The sequence below is a fragment of the Anomaloglossus baeobatrachus genome, chromosome 10, assembly GCF_048569485.1.
Source record: "Anomaloglossus baeobatrachus isolate aAnoBae1 chromosome 10, aAnoBae1.hap1, whole genome shotgun sequence".
In the NCBI taxonomy this organism is placed as follows: Eukaryota; Metazoa; Chordata; class Amphibia; order Anura; family Aromobatidae; genus Anomaloglossus; species Anomaloglossus baeobatrachus.
In genome coordinates, this window is record NC_134362.1 from 76,072,355 (window position 1) to 76,092,855 (window position 20,501).

At 48.3% G+C, this 20,501-nt stretch overlaps 2 protein-coding genes across 2 annotated transcripts in view; both read right to left on the reverse strand.

The window, feature by feature from the left end:
* Positions 1 to 20,501, reverse strand: part of TKFC (triokinase and FMN cyclase) — a 742,129-nt gene that overhangs the window by 685,113 nt on the left and 36,515 nt on the right. The window lies entirely within an intron of this gene.
* LOC142254257 (4-galactosyl-N-acetylglucosaminide 3-alpha-L-fucosyltransferase FUT6-like) overlaps positions 6,672 to 20,501 on the reverse strand; it is a 47,923-nt gene continuing 34,093 nt past the window's right edge. Inside the window, 2 exon segments of the mRNA XM_075325271.1 lie at positions 6,672 to 7,064; positions 7,066 to 8,025. Of these exon segments, the coding sequence (XP_075181386.1) occupies positions 6,968 to 7,064; positions 7,066 to 8,018 (1,050 nt within the window). The 5' untranslated portion in view covers positions 8,019 to 8,025 and the 3' untranslated portion in view covers positions 6,672 to 6,967.

Sequence of the window (20,501 nt, forward strand, 5' to 3'; positions counted from 1 at the left end):
GTAGTCGGGCGGTCCCCCTCCCCCCATTGTCCCTGCAGGTTACTAGTAACCACTCACCTCTCTTCTTACTGTCCCTCCTCAGGCACCTCTGTATGTGCCCCCCGCTCGGTTGCTTCTCTTTTGCATGCCCAGGCTGCGCCGATGCTGTGTTCCTAGGAGCCCCCGCCGCTGCTTCTCTCTGTGCGGCCCCGGCTGCTGCCGGGCGGGAAATTTTCAAATGACACACGCGCGCCATACTGACGACATCAGGGCGCGCGTGTGTCACACAGAACATCTGCCGGGCAGAGAACAGAGGACAGATTCCTGCGTTCCGCTGCCTGCACTGACTGTGCGACGCTGCAGGAACTGTTCTCTGTTCGGCTGCTTTCACACATCCGGCTTTTGCAATGCGGCACAATCCGGCACTTTGCAGGAAAACCGCAATCGTTTGTTTTTGCTGCCGGTTGCGTTTTTCCTGCATAGACTTTAATTAGTGCCGCATGGGCTTGCGTTCGGTCCGGTTTTTGCCGCATGCGGCAGATTTAGCCGATGCGGCGGCCGGATGGAACGTTCCCTGGCACGTTTTTTGCTCCGGCAAAAAAAACCGCATCGCGCCGCATCCGGCCGATGCGGCGCTTTTCCCAATGCATCCCTATGGATGCCGGATGCAGCGCAATGCGGCAAAAACCGCATCCGGCCGCCGCATGCGGTTTTTGCCACTGCACATGCTCAGTAGCATGCCGCAAGCGGCAAAAACCGGACCGGCCGCATGTAAAAAACTTATGCAAAGGATGCGGTGTTTTCACCGCATCCGTTGCATAGGCTTCACAGCTGGATTGAGCCGCACAGCTCAAACCGGATGTGTGAAAGCAGCCTTCCCTGCACGGCACGCAGCGTGTGATGAGGGCAATCTGAACACGGGCCTCCCGGAGCCTGGAGCTCGGTCAACAGGTCAGATTGCTCTCATCACTGACCGGCCAGCAAGGACGCCCTGAGCCAGGCGGGCCGGTCACAGAGAGTAGGCGGGCCGGATGTGGCCCGCGGGCCGCCCCTTGCCCAGGTCTGCCCTATGTTGTCTGATGCTTTTCCCTCTGGAATCTGCTGGACCTCTACCTAGCAATTCTAAATGCAACAGCTTTGAGTACTAAACGCCACCCACCCAAGCTAGTTTCCTAGTACAGTTAAGTGAGGAGTTTAACCCTTGATGGACCTGTATGTGTGTTGCATATCACTTACAGAAACAATGCAAGAGATCAAAGGCACCTACACATATAAAATCACATTAATGTAATTCCCAACTTTGGGGCATTACAACAGGTTCCTCATACCTAATGGCCTAATGTCTGTCCGTGCTCCAGGACGGAATCGGGGCTCATGATTAAGGGTGAGTGTTTTCACCTGAAACGCGTAGTGCTGGTCATGTCATTCTCTGTGTCTGCATGATGAAATAAAGACGTGATTCTTTGCCTGAAGAGCTGGACATCCTTTTCTTTTCTGCATTATACCGGGCTGTGGCAGTGCCTGTCCGTGCTCCAGGACGGAATCGGGATTGAGCCTTTACACGGTGAGCTGATTCACACAATTGGGTCTAAAACCTAGGCAACGGATGCGGCGACAAAACCGCATCCTTTGCATAAGTTTTTTACATGCGGCCCGTCCGGTTTTTGCCGCTTGCAGCAGGCTACTGAGCATGCGCACTGGAAAAAAATGCATGCGGCGTCCATAGGCATGCATTGCAAATCGCGCTGCATCGGCCGGATGCGGCGCGATGCGTTTTTTATGCTGGACAAAAAAACATGCCAGGCACCGTTCTATCCGGCCGCCACATCGGCTAAATCTGCCGCATGCGGCAAAAACCGGACCGAACGCAAGCCCATGCGGCACAATACGGCACTAATGTAAGTCTATGCAGGAAAAAACGCAACCGGCGGCAAAAAAAAGGTTGCATTTTTCCTGCAAAGCGCCGTATTGTGCCGCATGGCAAAAACCGGATGTGTGAAAGCAGCCTTAGGCGAAGTTCACACATCAGTTTTTCCAATCAGGCACAATCCGGTTTGTGCCTGATGCAACGGATCCGTCTCAGATTGTGAAAAAACTGATGTGACGGATCCGTTTTTTTTGGTTTTATTTGTTATGTTGAGAGAGAGACAGAGACCCCACCATCACTGCACAAATACCGGCACTACCTCACACGCATCATCACCGCACACACCAGCACTACCCAGCACGCATCATCACCGCACAGGCAGGCATAACTCACACGCATCATCACCGCACACGCCAGCACTACCCAGCACGCATCATCACCGCACAGGCAGGCACTATCTCACACACATCATCACCGCACACGCCAGCACTACCCAGTACGCATCATCACCGCACAGGCAGGCACTACCTCACACGCATAATCACAGCACACGCCAGCACTACCCAGCACGCATCATCACCGCACAGGCAGGCACTACCTCACACACATCATCACCGCACACCCCTGCACTACCGCACGCATTATCACCGCACATGCCGGCATTACCCTGCACGCATCTTCACCGCACACAACCCGGCATTACCTCAGTGACGTCACCGCTGACAGCGCGACTCCCTTCAGTTGCTGCGTGGAGCTGATAGAGAGAGGCGGTGTTCTACTGCCGTTCCTGTCAGCTTCATGTAGTAGAGCTGAGAGCGTCGCGGGACCTCTGTGGATTACATCGGACCTGGAGGGGTATTTGCTGATTTTAATAAAATGGTGAAAGGGGGTGTTTTTTTGTCTTTTATTCCAAATAAATGATTTTTTTGGGTGTATGTGTTTATTTACTTTCACTTACAGGTTAATCATTGGGGGTGTCTCATAGACGCCTGCCATGATTAACCCCTTATTACCCCGATTGCCACCGCACCAGGGCAATTCGGGAAGAGCCGGGTAGAGTCCCGGGACTGTCGCATCTAATGGATGCGGCAATTCCGGGCGGCTGCTGGCTGATATTTTTAGGCTGGGGGGCTCCCCATAACGTAGAGCTCCCCATCCTGAGAATACCAGCCTTCAGCCGTGTGGCTTTATCTTGGCTGGTATCAATATTGGGGGGAACCGCACTCCATTTTTCTTGTAATTATTTATTTATTTTACTGCACAATATAGACCCGCCCACCGGCGGCTGTGATTGGTTGCAGTGAGACAGCTGTCACTCAGCATGGGGGCGTGTCTGCCTGCAACTAATCATAGGCGCTGGTGTGCGGGGAAAGCAGGGAATACGAGATTGAATAATGAGCGACCGGCATTTTCAAATCAGGAAAAGCCGTCGGAGCAGTGTGACAGCCGTGCAGCCCTGCGCCAGTGATCGGTGAGTGGGTGAGAGTGAGTGAATGAGTCAGTGAGTCAGTCAGTGAGTGAGAGAGTTTGAGAGAGAGTGAGTGATTTATTGATTTTCTGACAAGCAATGAATTTATATTACTTCTGGGCATGCTCAGAAGTAAAAATCGGATACGGTACATGCTTCCGGCATTTGAAGCATGACACCGTATCCGGCTCGCATAGACTTTCATTATGCACCATGCCGCACCCGGCGCTAGGCATTTTTTTGCCGCTGGCAAAAAACGTTCCTCTCTGCATCCTGTGCGGCCGCCGGAGTGACGATTTTTGCCGCATCAGGCAAAAAACCGGATCAAACTCAAGTACATGCGGCACAATCCGGCGCAAATAAAAGTCTATGAGGAAAAACCACACCCGGCGGCAAAAAAAACCCAGATGCGTTTTTCCCGCAAGGCGCCGGATTGTGCCGCACAGCAAAAACCTGATGTGTGAACATACCCTTAGCTTCACACCCTGTTCAGTTCTCCTCCTAGGTCCTAGCTGCCTGCACACCCTGTTCAGCCCTCCTCCTGGGTCCTAGCTGCCTGCACACCCTGTTCAGCCCTCCTCCTGGGTCCTAGCTGCCTGCACACCCTGTTCAGCTCTCCTCCTAGGTCCTAGATGCCTGCACACCCTGTTCAGCTCTCCTCCTGGGTCCTAGCTGCCTGCACACCCTGTTCAGCTCTCCTCCTGGGTCCTAGCTGCCTTCACACCCTGTTCAGCTCTACTCCTGGGTCCTAGCTGCCTGCACACCCTGTTCAGCTCTCCTTCTGGGTCCTAGCTGCCTGCACACCCTGTGCAGCTCTCTTCCTGGGTCCTAGCTGCCTGCACACCCTGTTCAGCTCTCCTCCTGGGTCCGATCTGCCTGCACACCCTGTGCAGCTCTTCTCCTGGGTCCTAGCTGCCTGCACACCCTGTTCAGCTCTACTCCTGGGTCCTAGCTGCCTGCACACCCTGTGCAGCTCTCCTCCTGGGTCCTAACTGCCTGCACACCCTGTTCAGCTCTCTTCCTGGGTCCTAGCTGCCTGCACACCCTGTGCAGCTCTCCTCCTGGGTCCTAGCTGCCTGCACACGCTGTTCAGCTCTCCTCCTGGGTCCTAGCTGCCTTCACACCCTGTTCAGCTCTCCTCCTGGGTCCTAGCTGCCTGCACACCCTGTTCAGCCCTCCTCCTGGGTCCTAGCTGCCTGCACACCCTGTTCAGCTCTCCTCCTGGGTCCTAGCTGCCTTCACACCCTGTTCAGCTCTACTCCTGGGTCCTAGCTGCCTGCACACCCTGTTCAGCTCTCCTTCTGGGTCCTAGCTGCCTGCACACCCTGTGCAGCTCTCCTCCTGGGTCCTAGCTGCCTGCACACCCTGTTCAGCTCTCCTCCTGGGTCCGATCTGCCTGCACACCCTGTGCAGCTCTTCTCCTGGGTCCTAGCTGCCTGCACACCCTGTTCAGCTCTACTCCTGGGTCCTAGCTGCCTGCACACCCTGTGCAGCTCTCCTCCTGGGTCCTAACTGCCTGCACACCCTGTTCAGCTCTCTTCCTGGGTCCTAGCTGCCTGCACACCCTGTGCAGCTCTCCTCCTGGGTCCTAGCTGCCTGCACACGCTGTTCAGCTCTCCTCCTGGGTCCTAGCTGCCTTCACACCCTGTTCAGCTCTCCTCCTGGGTCCTAGCTGCCTGCACACCCTGTTCAGCTCTCCTCCTGGGTCCTAGCTGCCTGCACACCCTGTGCAGCTCTCCTCCTGGGTCCTAGCTGCCTGCACACCCTGTTCAGCTCTCCTCCTGGGTCCGATCTGCCTGCACACCCTGTGCAGCTCTTCTCCTGGGTCCTAGCTGCCTGCACACCCTGTTCAGCTCTACTCCTGGGTCCTAGCTGCCTGCACACCCTGTGCAGCTCTCCTCCTGGGCCTAACTGCCTGCACACCCTGTGCAGCTCTCTTCCTGGGTCCTAGCTGCCTGCACACCCTGCTCAGCTCTCCTCCTGGGTCCTAGCTGCCTGCACACCCTGTGCAGCTCTCCTCCTGGGTCCTAGCTGCCTGCACACCCTGTGCAGCTCTCCTCCTGGGTCCTAACTGCCTGCACACCCTGTGCAGCTCTCTTCCTGGGTCCTAGCTGCCTGCACACCCTGTGCAGCTCTCCTCCTGGGTCCTAGCTGCCTGCACACCCTGTGCAGCTCTCCTCCTGGGTCCTAGCTGCCTGCACACCCTGTGCAGCTCTCTTCCTGGGTCCTAGCTGCCTGTACACCCTGTGCAGCTCTCTTCCTGGGTCCTAGCCGGCTGCACACCCTGTTCAGCTCTCCTCCTGGGTCCTAGCCGCCTGCACACCCTGTAGTTAACTCCCTGCCTGTTCTGCACATTGCTGATCTATGGTGGCTCAGAGCGATCACGGACAGCTTCTGCAGTTTCAGTTTGCTGGATGGGTGTAGATGGGGAGTGGATATGGGTGTGGCCGTTTGTAAAATGGGTGTGGTTAGGGGCGTGGCCTAAAAATTGCCCCTAACCACATTGTCCCTCTTTCCCTTCTTTAAAAGTTGGGAGGTATGGGTTCCTTTTAATGTCAGATTTGATCTCCAGCGGGAGGCTCTGCAAGATTGCTGTCATGAGTTCATCAGGGAGTAATTACTCTTTTCACAAGCTATTCTATTTTTCCACAAAGCCATTCTTTGTGTACTAACTAGTGGGACAGCATGGTTTGCAAAAAACAAATAAAGATCTGAGATGTTGTCTGGGAAATTTCCAAACTGCAGCATTTTTACTGACAAGAGATGAATTTTTGTTGCAAACATTTCTGCTAAAAAAAATACTTAACGTGTGCACGTACCCTACCTTCTCTTGGATTCCCCGTCCTTAGTGTTGTACTATTGTCACATAGAGAAAACTCTTAGTAGTAAAACTGAGCACCTCATACAATGATATATTATTGGTGTATTTTACAGCTGCTTTGATAATAACTATAGTGGCCATAAATATTAGATAAATGGCAGATAAATTTCAGGTATTTTTTATAGGACCAAATGAGCATCTAAAGTGTATGGGGTGTCCTATCTCTTTTCCCCCAAAGACAGATGCCAATGGAAAGAAGAGTTGGATATGTTGAATTTCATCATTTGTTCTCACCCATGGTGTCTGGCCGGGACCACTCCTGTTTCCCAATTATGAACATATGCACACTTGGCCACGCTGAGCGTACACGCATAATGAGGGACAGATGTAATAGCTGTTGCCCGAATTCAGCTGAGTTTTCTATAGTGAAGGCCTTCTCCTTTAAAAAACAAAATATAACATTTTTAACAAATAGGATTTTTAATCTATTGAACTGTATAATCATAAATAATTTTTTAAACATATTTTAAGTCATTATATTATGATATATCCATCATTCTGGTCATCGGCAGTGCACGTGTCTTCAAATGGAATTTCTGGTTTGACTTCTTATCCTAAGTCATGTGGCAAAGCTCGTTAAAGGGTCGATATTGACTTTTAGGATTCTTACATCCAATAGGTGGCTTGGGAGACCAAATCCTCTTTCTTTGAAGAGGTTATTTGCATATTTAATTTCTCAGAGGAGCATTGCATGGCCCATAAGTCTCCTTACACTGGCATGTGAGGTATGTCACTCTCAACAAGGAGAAACTTTCACACTTAGGTGCATCTTTTATGTGTACCATTTAGAAAGACTTGGAATAGTTTTATATGAAGGGGCTCTATGCAGTGCTATACAGGCTTTGCAGTAATGAGTTGCCCAAGAAACACTCAATTGGTTGTAATTTTGACCTCCACAGAAAATACTGTTCATATTTATGAGGATCTTTGTCCAGTTCAAGCAGATAGTCAGCAAGATCTTTTGCACTAGGAAAATCATCAACGTGAATAAAAGAATCTGAAGGAATAAACTGTTCATACACTTCTCTAGGTGGGCCCAAAACTACCGGCACAGTTCCCGACAGTAGGGCATTCTTCCAGAGTTTCTCAGTGATATAGTCCCTATGTATGGAGTTCTCGAATGATAAGTAGAATTTATAGGTTGATAAAACGTCATTTAGGTTTTTCATGTCTAAAGTTTTGTATTGTCGGCCGTAAAGGTCCACGTTTATGTAATTTTTTAGTTTATTGTAAAAATTAACACGCTTAGAACTAGGATTCCAGTTGCTTATTACCCATGCAACTAATTTGGACTTTTCTGGGATGGTACAGTTTTGTTCTAGATTTTTCTTCTGTAGCCAACCATAAGGAGAGAAAATATCAGAGTCGCTCCTGTAGGACATGGTGAGGTTGATGAGATTGTCCTTAAAGCCCAAGTTTGGGCTATGGCTTGGAGATTCCAAGTTAAACCACAGCCAATACTGTCCCTCAGGTCTTGGTGTCTGCGGCATTTGACTTTTGGAGTTGCACACATCCCTGTGGTGGAAAATAACGGCATTTGCTTTTGAGTACCAGCTCCGATCGTCTGTGAAAAAGCACCTTGGGTCATTGAAGGGTTTTGAACATTGATTTAAGGTAAAGTGGTCTCCAAATGGCCATGTCCATAGCAAGACAATTAAATCTGCTTCTGCTTGGGATGGGAGAAGCTGACCTGGGCAATTGGATCCAGGGGAGACAGGTTTGTCAAAGTTTCTATAGATAAATAGTGTGAAAGAGACTAAAGCTATTATGGGAAATGCTATGAAATATTTATGACTGGAGGTAAATTGCAGCATAGCCATCATTTCACATCTGAAAGAGAAGAAAACAACAAATAATTATGAAGCAAACGTACGGTAAGTTTTGGTTTGTATGAACGGACAGAGTATAATTAAGTATCTTCACATGCAATTCAGATTACTATGATTACCATGGGAAGGATCAAGTAAAACATTGAATGGCTGAGATAATGTACTGTACTATGAAAATACTGCAATGTATTATCTATGCGATAAAACGATGATTGCATCAATTATTTTGACTCCTGAAGAAGGAGCTGTATAGACTCTGAAACGCGTTGAATAATAAAATCACGAAGATTATTACTCCAAAATGATTTCGTCAATCCATACAATATCGCAAGTTAACCCTTTCCTCTACTTTACGTATAACAAATTATTCTCTGGGTCTGCGACAGCCAATGTGGTGATCTGTCATGCTTTCATGGTAGTTGTGACCCTCACAACTCCCCCAGGTGAGCGTCTTCTCTGCTATTTTATTCTGGTTCTACCAGGATAGGACGCCATCTGTGGCTTTGTCTCTTCTAGAAATAATTTTAGATATCAGGGATGGAAATACAGATGAGTAAGAGACAGATTATGTACCCCTGAAAAAGACCAATGTTTCCCTTAGTGGAAAAATGCTGGTGTAAAGTGCCAATTAAGTGCATAATTATGGTCTGTTCGGATGTTCTGTCACCTTAATTTATATTTATTAAAAGTAATATTTTAACTTTTCTTTCAATTTAGTGACTCATTTTAGATAAATGTGTGGAAGTAAACACCAAAACAGCCACAACTTTTTGTATAACAGCAAATCAGAGTGAACAAGGATCAGATAAGTTGATTTTTAATCCTTCCAAGCCTATTTTACCACACTAAGCCAAGCTGAGGAGATGACTGCGCTGCTGGAAAATAACGAAAACCAATACGATGGAGCCAGATGAAAGGTGGTTTAGTTCTCAATGTGTTTCGAAGTGGTCACACTTCTTCCTCAGGAGAACCCCCAAACTTGGACTCCTCAGGAAGAAATGTGACTACATCGAAACGAGTTGAGAACTAAACCACCTTTGATCTGGACTTCCCACAAGCGCACTCATTACCACACCGTTTCTCTGGTTGCTTTATATTGTTACTAACCTTGGGGCTCGTGGTTCATGAGGCAGCTGATTACAGGCTTTGATCTTATTATATGTCCCACAACCTGACAAAATCATCATAATTTGCATGTCATCATCACATATCTGTCGAATAAGACACTATTTGCCCTGTTCTGTCCCATACTTCCTTACTTAAGCTGAGAAGATGTTTCTGGAGAGTCTTTGGACTCAATTCATTATTGCATTTCTGCCTCTTTTCAGTTTTTGTTTGCACCATATTTTTCCTCTACCGCCTTTTTTTAAGTCTTTTCTATATGTTTATTGTTCTTTTATTTCACTATTGTGAGTGAAATAAGGGTTTTCAGATATTTTTGTCTAAATCGTCATTTGCAACTTTTCAAACAGTCGTAATATTTTCCTCAAATGTCCTCCTGTCCTACCACCCGTGGAATGATTTCATGTAAGCTTGAGACTTTGGTGCAAATTTTGCAACATTTTTATCAGATGATGTAACTTTTAACGCTGTGTGTGCACGTTGCGTATATTCCTGCATTTACGCAGCGTTTAAAACAGCAGCGTAAATGCATGCGTTGTGCTTCCCCAGCAAAGTCTATGAGAAGTCAGGAAATTCCATGGTCACATTGATTTTTTTTTTAAACGCAGCATTTTGGATGCCAAATATTTGACAAAATCGATGCGTTTAAAAAAGCAGCATGTCACTTCTTTTGTGCGTTTTGGTTGCATTTTGCACCCATTTAAATGAATAAGGTGTGTCAAAATGCAACCAAAATGCGCTTGCACTGCATTTTTGTTGCGTTCTGCATGCTTCGTCAAACAAAATGCAGGTCTTTCGGTCTCTCTCTCTCTATCGGTTGGTCTCTACCTCTCTCTTCTTACTCACGATCACCGGCGCGGCGCTGCACGGCTGTCACAAAGCTCTGGTGACTTTTCCTCTTTTGAAAATGCCAGCCGCTCATTATTCCATCTCGTATTCCCTGCTTCCCCCGCCCACCGGCACTTATGATTGGTTTTATTCAGATGAGCCCCCACGCTGAGTGACAGCTTTCACACTGTAACCAATCACAGCCGCCGGTGGGTGAGTCTATATCGTGCAGTAAAATAAATAAATAAATAATTTAATAAAAACAAAACGGCGTGCGGTCCTCTCAAATTTTGATACCAGCCAAGGTAAAGCCACACGGCTGAAGACTGGTATTTTCAGTATGGGGAGCCCCACGTTATGGGGAGCCCCCCAGCCTAAAAATATCAGCCAGCAGCCGCCCAGAATTGCCGCATCCATTAGATGCGAAAGTCCCGGGACGCTACCCGGCTCATCCCGAATTGCCCTGGTACGGTTGCAATCAGAGTAATAAGGAGTTATTGGCAGCCCATAGCTGCCACTAAGTCCTAGGTTAATCATGGCAGGCGTCTCCTCGAGATACCTTCTATGATTAACCTGTAAGTTAAAGAAAATAAACACATACACCCAGAAATCCTTTCCTTTATTTGGAATAAAAGGCAAAAAAACCCACCCTCTTTCACCACTTTATTAATCCCCAAACACCCATCTAGGTTCAACATAATCCACACGAGGTCCCACGACGCTTTCAGCTCTGCTACATGGGAATCTGACAGGAGTGGCCACAGACCAGGGCCCCTTTCTGTCAGCTCCATGGAGCAGCCACAGCTCTCAGGTGGAGGACTTCAGCTGTGGCCGCGGGTAACCTGAGTGACGGCACCGCTGATCGCGCTGCTCACTTCAGTCACTCAGGGGATTTGCGGTCACCGGTGAGTCCTTCACTGGTAACCGCAAATCAGGCTGCGACACAGAGACAGAGCCGTGGGATGACAATGAAGTTTATCCGAGTTCATTCTCATCGCGCGACTCTGCCTGTGTCTGCTGTCAGCGGGCATGTAGCAGAGCTGAATTGTCATGGGACCGCACTGTCAAAAGTGCATCCGAAACATATGCAAAACGCATGCAAAATGCATCCAAAATGCATGCGTTTTAAATGCATTTTTTTTACAAAAGCACTGTTTACATTGTCCAGTCTGCCAGAGGGTGCGTTTTTTTCTGCACTTGACATAACGCAGCTTGTGCACATACCCTTTAAAAAGTTACAAAACGAATTAACGAAAAAGCATTTTTGATTTTGCGCAAAATTCTTGAATTATGAATGCCAATTTGGTGCAAAAAAGTCAATAAATACCACAAGACAAAATAAGAAAAGTGACTTTAAAAATTTTTTAAAACAGCGGGGCGGGCGTGGTCTGGCCATGGAGGAGAGAAGACACGGGTAACATTGCTCCTGTGCTGAAATCGGCCCCAGGCTCATAAAACCCCACAGTACACAGCCAGAAACACCCTCAATGTCGGCCAAAAGGAGGGGGAACAAAAGCAGACGAGCTTCAGACCTCCCGGTGCCCTGCAGCCCTGGAATTACGCGATTTTTGAGAAGCGCGTCCGGCCCAAGGCAACAGCAAACTTACTCTAAGATGGCGGCGGCAGCTTCCCCTGCAAATCTTCCAGCGTGGAGGGACAAAGCGGGTGCAGGGCAGGACGCCGGAGCTCACAGCACTGAACATGCAGCTGCAATCCCAACACCATCCAGGTCGGAGCAGGAGCAGGGAGGGGGAGGGTCGCTCCAGACTGAACGGCACACAGATAACCCAGGCAAGACAGCAGCAGGGGGGCAGGAGGGACCGGAGCCACGAGGCATGAAACAGCCGGAGGTAGGGGGAAGGCAGCGATGCCCCGGCGGGGGGGAGGTGAATACAGGCAGGAGTTCTCAGGGCCCAACCGCAGTAGAAGCTGACATAGCCAGCATACCACAGACGGATTCCAGGCATATATCCTCGGGCCTGCAAGGGAACACAGGAGGACAGGCATATGAAGCTGTGACCATATCACACAGCTCAGATAATGAGAGACACTGCTGCCCTTCTGAAAATAATATCACTTTGAATTCACAGCAGGAGAATGGTGATAAGACCCTCTTGGCCCCAGATGCTGATATAAATACCACCACCCCCACCATGTCAAATGAGCAGAATATAATGACATCCATCACATCCATAATATCTCTGCCACCCTCCCCTGAAAGAGGACTGCTCCCTCATTTACTCAGGCCCACTGCTGCCACCAGTCTAACAGGAGAGGCCTCACAAAATGGTTCTCAACAAGTTGATGGTGTCTGGGAAGATTTAAAGGCACGGATACGGACCATCCCTACCAGGGAAGAGATGGAGAATTATATTGCAAAAATGGAAGCTACATACAAGGCGGAATCGTCCGCAATAAGAGGAGACATGCAACAATTGACAAAAAGAGTGGAGAAATCTGAACACCGCACAGAAACGGTTTCACAACAAATCACTACGCAGGAGCAGGCGCTATCGGAACAGGCCTCACAAATTGAATACCTGACAGATCTCCTTGACGATTTAGAAAATAGAGGAAGGCGTAACAATATCAGAGTAAGGGGTATCCCTGAATCGGTGAGCCCACAAGACCTAGACGGAACACTGCGCCATCTGTTCAACTCGATATTAGATCTCCCTCCAGATGCTAAACTAGAATTGGACAGAGCTCACAGGTCGCTAGGCCCAAAACCAATGCAAGGTGCTAACCCGCGAGATGTCATATGCAAAGTCCATAAATTTAAAAAAAAAGAAGATATCTTATTTAAAGCACGTCAGAAGGGCCAAATTATACTCAGGGGCACTCCTATCCTGCTCTTGCAAGATCTTTCTCGCCATACTCTACAAAAACGACGAGCATTGAAACCTCTTCTTGATGTCTTAAGACAAGAAAATTTTCTCTACTCATGGGGATTCCCCTTCAGACTACAGGTACGCCAGGCAGGCTCCCTGCGAGTGCTCCGTAACCTGGATGATCTCCCGGAATTCTGCTCGGCTCTACAGATTCCCTTGATCCACATCCCTCCAGCGGACTGGCCTAGGGTACACAGAAGGGGGGAGAGTTTACCTGCCCGGATGCTTTCACTCCCACAACGATCTCGTATCCAGAGAAACAGAGATACCTTCCAGAGGGGAGAAACCAGAAGGCCTAACGCCTCATCTTCATCCTAGAATTGAACTACACCACTTTGAACCTCGCTGAGTTTCCTCTGAGGAACTTTCCACGCAGTAAGATCCGGAGGAGGGTCTTCTTATGGGACCCCCTTTTTCTTTGCTTTTGTGGACAAGCTTCTGATCATTAGCATTGAGCGACGGAATATCGATATGATGGTGGTATCTACATGACTCCTACACTTCCTTTTGGCTTACGTAATATGTTTTTGTAAAATGTAAAATGTTACCATACACGTATATGAATATTATCAGAACAGGCCGCTTGGCCTGATATTTCATATTTCATGTTTATGTCTATGTTTATGCATTTGCTTACTTCCTGGTTGTGGATGTTCCTGGGTGACCGATTTAAGCTTGAGGGTCACCGTATTAAGCATTTGGGCCTGGGGCTGGTTCGGCAGGGAACTAATCCCTAGTGGAAAGACAGTCCCCCCTTTTGGGTCTCTACTCACTGCAGGCAGGAGTAGAAATTAGTGACCCCCCTTTCTTAATTTCTTAATTTCTTGATTTCTTGACCTATAGTCAAACATCCTTAATATATCTCATATTCTCTATCCCCTACATTTCTTTTCTTCCCCCATACCGACCCATCTGTTGAGTACTATACTTAGATATACTCTCATATATCTTCACACAGTCTCCTCTTCCTCTTCACTCACTCGCTTTTCCATTCCTCTTCTCTTCCCCCCCCTCTCCCCCCCTTTTTCTTTCTCTCTCTCTCTCTTTCTCTCTTCTCTTCTTCTCTTCTTTTCTCGATCCCCCATATTGTCAGTCCTACTTTCCTACTTTCCTACTTGAACTCAACTCTCTAGACCTCTCCCCCTTTTCCATTTCTTGGCATCCTACACATACCTTTGCCTACACTTGACTCCCCTCCTTAGACCTCTGAGGTCCCCAGAGCAACATGACTACACTTAACTGTTGTTCAATTAACATACGAGGCTTTAACACCCCTCAAAAGCGTTCACAGGTCCTGTACTCTATGCATAAGAAACAAGTCCATGTCCTTATGTTACAGGAGACACATTTTAAAAAAGATCATGTACCCACATTTCGAGACAGATTTTTCCCTGTGTGGTTTCATAGTACCAACCCCGAATCCAGATCAAAAGGGGTCTCGATTGCACTCCATAAACAACTGGTACACACTATAGTAGACTCAAACATTGACGAACAGGGTCGATATATTTTCCTTAAATTGAAAATAGCAAACTCTTTGTTTACACTGGCAAACTGGTACCTTCCTAACACTAATCAGATCTCTCATTGCAGAACCCTTTTAGCATTACTCGCTGATTTTGCAGAAGGAACAACAGTAATTGGAGGTGACTTCAACTTCACAATGAACTCGGCCTTGGACTCCTCATCTGGACGGAACACCACTCGTATCAGAGAATTTCGTGCCTTGAATCGGACCCTCCATGCCCTCCGGCTGATAGATGTGTGGAGAACTCTAAACCCCCAAGGTAGAGACTACACATATTATTCCCCATCACACAATACATACAGTAGAATAGATCTCTTCTTGGTGAGCCATGGGGCCTTGGCTTGGAACCCAAAGGCGGACATAGGGGAAATTCTCTGGTCCGATCACGCCCCAATTTACGTATCCCTTCAGGTCCCATCCTTTCCCCAACGCTCATGGACATGGCGATTGAATAACAATCTACTTAAAGACACTCTTTGCCTAGAAGAACTGAAATCCTCAATTGACTCCTTTACACAAATACATGGCTCTGATCCGACTTCTTTGCCTACCCAATGGGAAGCATTGAAATGTGTCCTTCGTGGAGTACTAATCAAACATGGCTCCAGGATTAAAAGGGAAAAGACGAAGGAGGTAGAGGAGTTGCTGACACAAATCCACGAACTAGAAAATTTACATAAATTAACACGCACTTCTACGGTTCTGGCCGAATTGGTCCTTAAGAGGGTTACACTTAGAGACCTACTAGATCAGAAATACTCACGACACAGAGAGAGAATCCGAGGTTATTATTATACATCCTCCGATAAATGCGGCCGCCCCCTAGCGCGACTCTTACACCCCCGGGTCAACACCTCTTATATTCCTTGTATTGCCACTAGAGGCAATAAAAAATCTCATGACCCGACAGTAATACTGGAAACCTTCCGGTCTTATTACGAGGACCTTTATAATATCAAAGGGCAATACTCGGAAATACAGCCAGCGGCTCTGATAGGGAAAATTGAGAGATATGTGCAGGAGACGGCCCTACCCCCCTTAGATAGCCTCGCTGTAGAGGCACTGGAGGGAAATTTCTTAGAATCTGATATCTGTAATGCAATTCAAAACACACCCTCAGGAAAATCTCCAGGCCCAGACGGGTTTACCCCGGCCTTTTATAAAATACTCAAAGATCAATTAACACCGATTATGACCAAAACGTTCAACTCAATTGATGGAGAGTCACGGTTAACACCACAATCCTTAGAAGCCCACATTAGCGTGATCCCCAAACCAGGGAAGGATCCATCTCTAGCTTCAAACTATAGACCCATATCTATTTTGAATATAGACCTTAAACTTTATTCCAAGTTATTAGCCGACAAGCTGGCACCACTCCTGCCCTCCGTTATTAACTCGGACCAAGTTGGGTTCATTAAGGGTCGGGAGGCAAGAGATAATACGATCAAAACTCTATCCCTTATTGCTAAGGCCAAGAAAAAATCAATCCCATTGGGTCTTCTGAGTATTGATGCAGAGAAGGCCTTCGACAGGGTCCATTGGAGCTTTCTGAAGGCAGCTCTGGAGCAATTGGGTTTGGGACCCCGGTTCCTACAGAGAATGAATGCTCTATATGACAATCCATCAGCCAGAGTGAGAATTAACGGGACATTATCTTCTTCCATTGCGGTGAGAAATGGGACTAGACAGGGATGCCCCTTGTCCCCTCTCTTATACGTAGTGGTCATGGAACACTTAGCCAACGCACTTAGGGGAAACATAAACATTAAGGGGATTCAGGTCGGGGATAAACACCATAAAATTGCATTGTATGCGGATGACCTACTAGTATATGTCTCCCAACCCCATATTTCGTGCCCAGCCATAATGAAAGAGTTCGAAAGATTCAGCCTCCTTAGTAACTTTAAAGTTAACCTCACAAAGTCAGAAGCCTTAAATATTTCGCTGTCTCAGGAGGACGTTACAAGGGCAAGAGACAACTTCCCATTTCAATGGCGACCTTCCACCATCAAATACTTGGGCATCCACATACCGACAGACATCTCGAAGCTCTACACACTCAATTACCTACCACTGCTAGAGAGCACAATCAAAAACTTTAAATCTTACGGGGGTCTAAAATTATCATGGATGGGTAGAATGAATGTGGTGAAAATGGACATTCTGCCACGTTTTCTATATTATTTTCAGACTATCCCCATTTCCCCCCCCCCTCCAGCTTCTTTTGTAGCCTTCAATCAGCTATCATTCGTTTCGTGTGGGGTAGGTTGAAGCCTAGAATTAATCTCCGCACCCTGACCCTCCCTAGGGCACTGGGTGGGGCCGGTCTCCCCAATTTTAGGGGCTACATGCAGGCTGCGGCCATGTCCCGCCTGGTGGACTGGCATTTTAACAAGGTCTCCAAGCAGTGGATACAGGTGGAGCAGGAGGGGCTGGAGATACCACTTCATCACCTTCCATGGCTGCCCATCACTGACCTCTCTGAGGTGGGTTCATACTCAGACTTCACCAAAGACACTCTTAGGGTCTGGCATACAATATCCAATAAGTTATCCCCTACACAACATATTGGTCCTCTCACACCTTTATTCTCCACTCCATCGTTCCGCCCAGGATATCAACAAAGAAGCTTTCTCGGCTGGAGGGCAGAGGAGGACACCCGGTTGGGGAGCATCCTGATTGATGGCAAGGTTCCGTCCCTCCAATTTTTTCAAGCTCAGAATCTGGGCGGGGGAAGGAAGTGGTTGGAATTTTTTCAGCTGCAGGCCTTTGTATCCGCGCTGGGGTCCAGTGGCCGAGTTCGAGACACATACAACGCCATTGAAAAACTGTTTACGAAAAAAGATCAGCCTGAACGCCCGGTTTCTCAGCTGTACAGCATTCTCAATGAAATTGGGACCTCAGGCAAACGAGGCTACCAGTTGGCTTGGGAAAGTGAGCTGAAACAACATATCTCACCAGCTGAATGGGAAAAATGCTTTTTATTCACACATAAATTATCAGCTACGTGCGCCACACAGGAGAAAAATTTTAAAATCTTGACGAGATGGTACCAATTTCCAGCTAAGCTTCATTCAATATTCCCTATGGTGTCAGCAATGTGTTGGAGATGTGAACGGGAGGTTGGCACAATGACTCACATTTGGTGGGAATGTGAAGGAATACAGCAGTTCTGGCAAAAAGTACTCTCGAAATACCATCTCATAACTGGGAAAATAGTTGAGAACTGTCCCAAGATAACACTCCTCTCCGTCTTACCTCACACTATCACATATCATAAGCGAGATATTCTGCGGTTCTGCCTTGCGGCGGCACGCTCCACCATTCCTAGATACTGGAAAACTTCCATAATCCCTCCTATTTCCGAGTGGTACATGGAGATGGCAAATATTTGTAGGATGGAGGAGCTTGCAGCCGAGGGCGAGGACACCAGAGATAAATTTTACAGGACCTGGAACGATTGGATAATGTTTAGGGATTCACCTGACTTCCATAAACTGTTTTGAAGATGTAGACCTCAGAGGAACCCCCTCTCCCCCTTCCTCCCCCTCTCCATCTCCTTTCTTTCTCCCCATCTCTTCCCCATTTTCCTCTTCTCTCCTTCTGCTTTCTCCTCCATATCCTTTTCCTTTCTTATTCTTTCAAACTCTTTATGCCTATGGTATTTTCTGCTGATCTTATATTGGAATAATGAGAGATAGGTATATATTATTTTATAAATATTTTTGTTGTTTCATTCACAATTTTAATGGCTCCGGTCAGCAAGTTTTTTCCATTAAGCGAGGGAATACTAAAGTATTAACTTACTAGGCTTGCTTGATCCCCGCTTCTAAATTTGAAACTTGACATTTCTACTCTTGAGCTTGCTTTTCTTAATACTAGCAGTCTGAACATCGGCATAATCTTTAAATTTTTGAAGTGTTGAATAAGAATACGTTCTTTGCATATATTCTCCGAATTTCAATTTTGGTACTGCAAATCCACGAACTTGTTGTGTTCATCATTACACACGCTTCAAAGGTTTTGAAAGTGCCTAAGAATCGATATGCTGCTTGTACGGGACACCGGCAGGCTGCTCTCTGCAGATTGCTTTCATTGCATAACTTGTTATGTGACTTTATGTTAGTTTTCTTCAGCGCTCTATTGGGAGACCCAGACGATTGGGGTATAGCTACTGCCCTCCGGAGGCCACACAAAGCACTACACTAAAAAGTGCAAGGCCCCTCCCCTTCTGGCTATACCCCCCCGTGGTATCACGGGTTCTCCAGTTTTCAAGCTTTGTGCGAAGGAGGTCAGACATCCACGCATGGCTCCACAGATTTTAGTCAGCAGTAGCTGCTGACTATTTCGGATGGAAGAAAAGAGGGCCCATATAGGGCCCCCAGCATGCTCCCTTCTCACCCGTGGATGGTGTTGTAAGGTTGAGGTACCTATTGCTGGTACAGGGGCTGGAGCCCCACATGCTGTTTTCCTTCCACATCCCCTTGTAGGGCTCTGTGGAAGTGGGATCCTGCCGGCCTCTAAGCTCTGACGCCGGGCTCCATCCACAGACCCATAGCACCTGATGGATACGGAGCAGGAGTACAATCAGGGACAAGGCCCTGCATCATACAGGTACTCTGTGTCCCCGGCAGGCACAGACACACTCCGGGCTGGCTGGGTGTTGTAGTGCGCCGGGGACCGTAACGATTGAGTTGGTGTTCCTGCAGTTTACTGGGGGACTTTTGTGTTGTGGGAACGCAGCGCCGACCCCCACTGGACCGGCGGCGCTGCTGTGACTTGTAGTGCGCCGGGGACACGCCGACCGCGCTTTTACGGCGGCGGCGTTTATAAATCCAGTCCCCGGCTTTTGCGGCCTAGCTCCGCTTCGTTCCCGCCCCCACCCTGTCAATCAGGGTAGGGGAGAGACGCTGTTTCGCAGCAGCGACGAGGGCTGGAGCCTGATTTACATGCTCCAGCCCTCTCACTAGGCACAGAGGGAAGCAGGCTTCCCGCTCTTAGCCAGGAACGCCCAGGGCCCGCCCCCCCTCCTCTCCCAGGACGCCGGCAGCCATTACATGCAGTCTGGCTAGAGGAAGGACGCAAGGCTCTGGGAGACCTGGACTAGGGGGCTTTTGGAGACCACACACCCGCTCTTAAGCGGGCGGTAAGCGGCATTTCAGCTGGCCCCTCTAGTGCCTCAGTGTGCATTGGTGTACTGTGTCACCAGATATATATATTTATTTATTTCTTGCACTGTGAGGTCGCTTCCTGGCTGGATACCCCAGATCGCTCTGAGGAGGCAGCAACATGTCATCCACAAAACGCAAGGCTGCCAAGGCTAGGGCTGTGTACACTGCGTGTGCTGCATGTGGGGCTGCTCTACCAGCAGGTTCCAAAGACCCCCATTGTGTGCAATGCTCAGATCCGGTGCTGCTTCGCCAGCCGGAGTCCGGAGGGGTAGTGACCCAGGCTGAGACGCTTGTAAGTCCTGCCCCGGTGTCAGGGACAGACTTTGCAGTTTTTGCTGATGGAATGTCTGTGACTATGGCAAAAATCCTTGAAACTTTGCAATCCATGACTGGGGCTCAGTCTATGGACACGGCGAGGTCTCTGTCCTCTAATCCCCCTCAGTTGGAATTAATCCAGACTGCAAGGGGGTCCCCGGCTTCCCAGGCTGAGTATTATGACTCAGATGATAGCCCCAGCCACCCTAAGCGAGCTCGCTGGGAAAGACCCTCAACGTCATCACACTGCTCAGGGTCTCAGCGCAATCAGTCGCCCTGTGATGCGTCTGAAGAGAGTGATCAGGAGTCTTATCCTGGAACCCCTCTCAATCTGGATACCCCGGATGGGGACGCCATGGTAAACGAGCTTATCTCAGCCATCAATAGACTGTTGGATATTTCTCCCCCAGCTCCTTCTGCAGAGGAGGCAGCTGCAGAGCAGGAGAAGTTTCGTTTCCTCTATCCCAAGCGTAAATTGAGTGCTTTCTTGGATCACTCTGACTTCAGAGAGTCAATCCAGAAACACGACGCTCATCCAGAAAGGCGTTTCTCTAAACGTTCTAAGGATACACGTTTTCCTTTCCCCCCTGATGTGGTCAAGCGCTGGACCCAGTGTCCA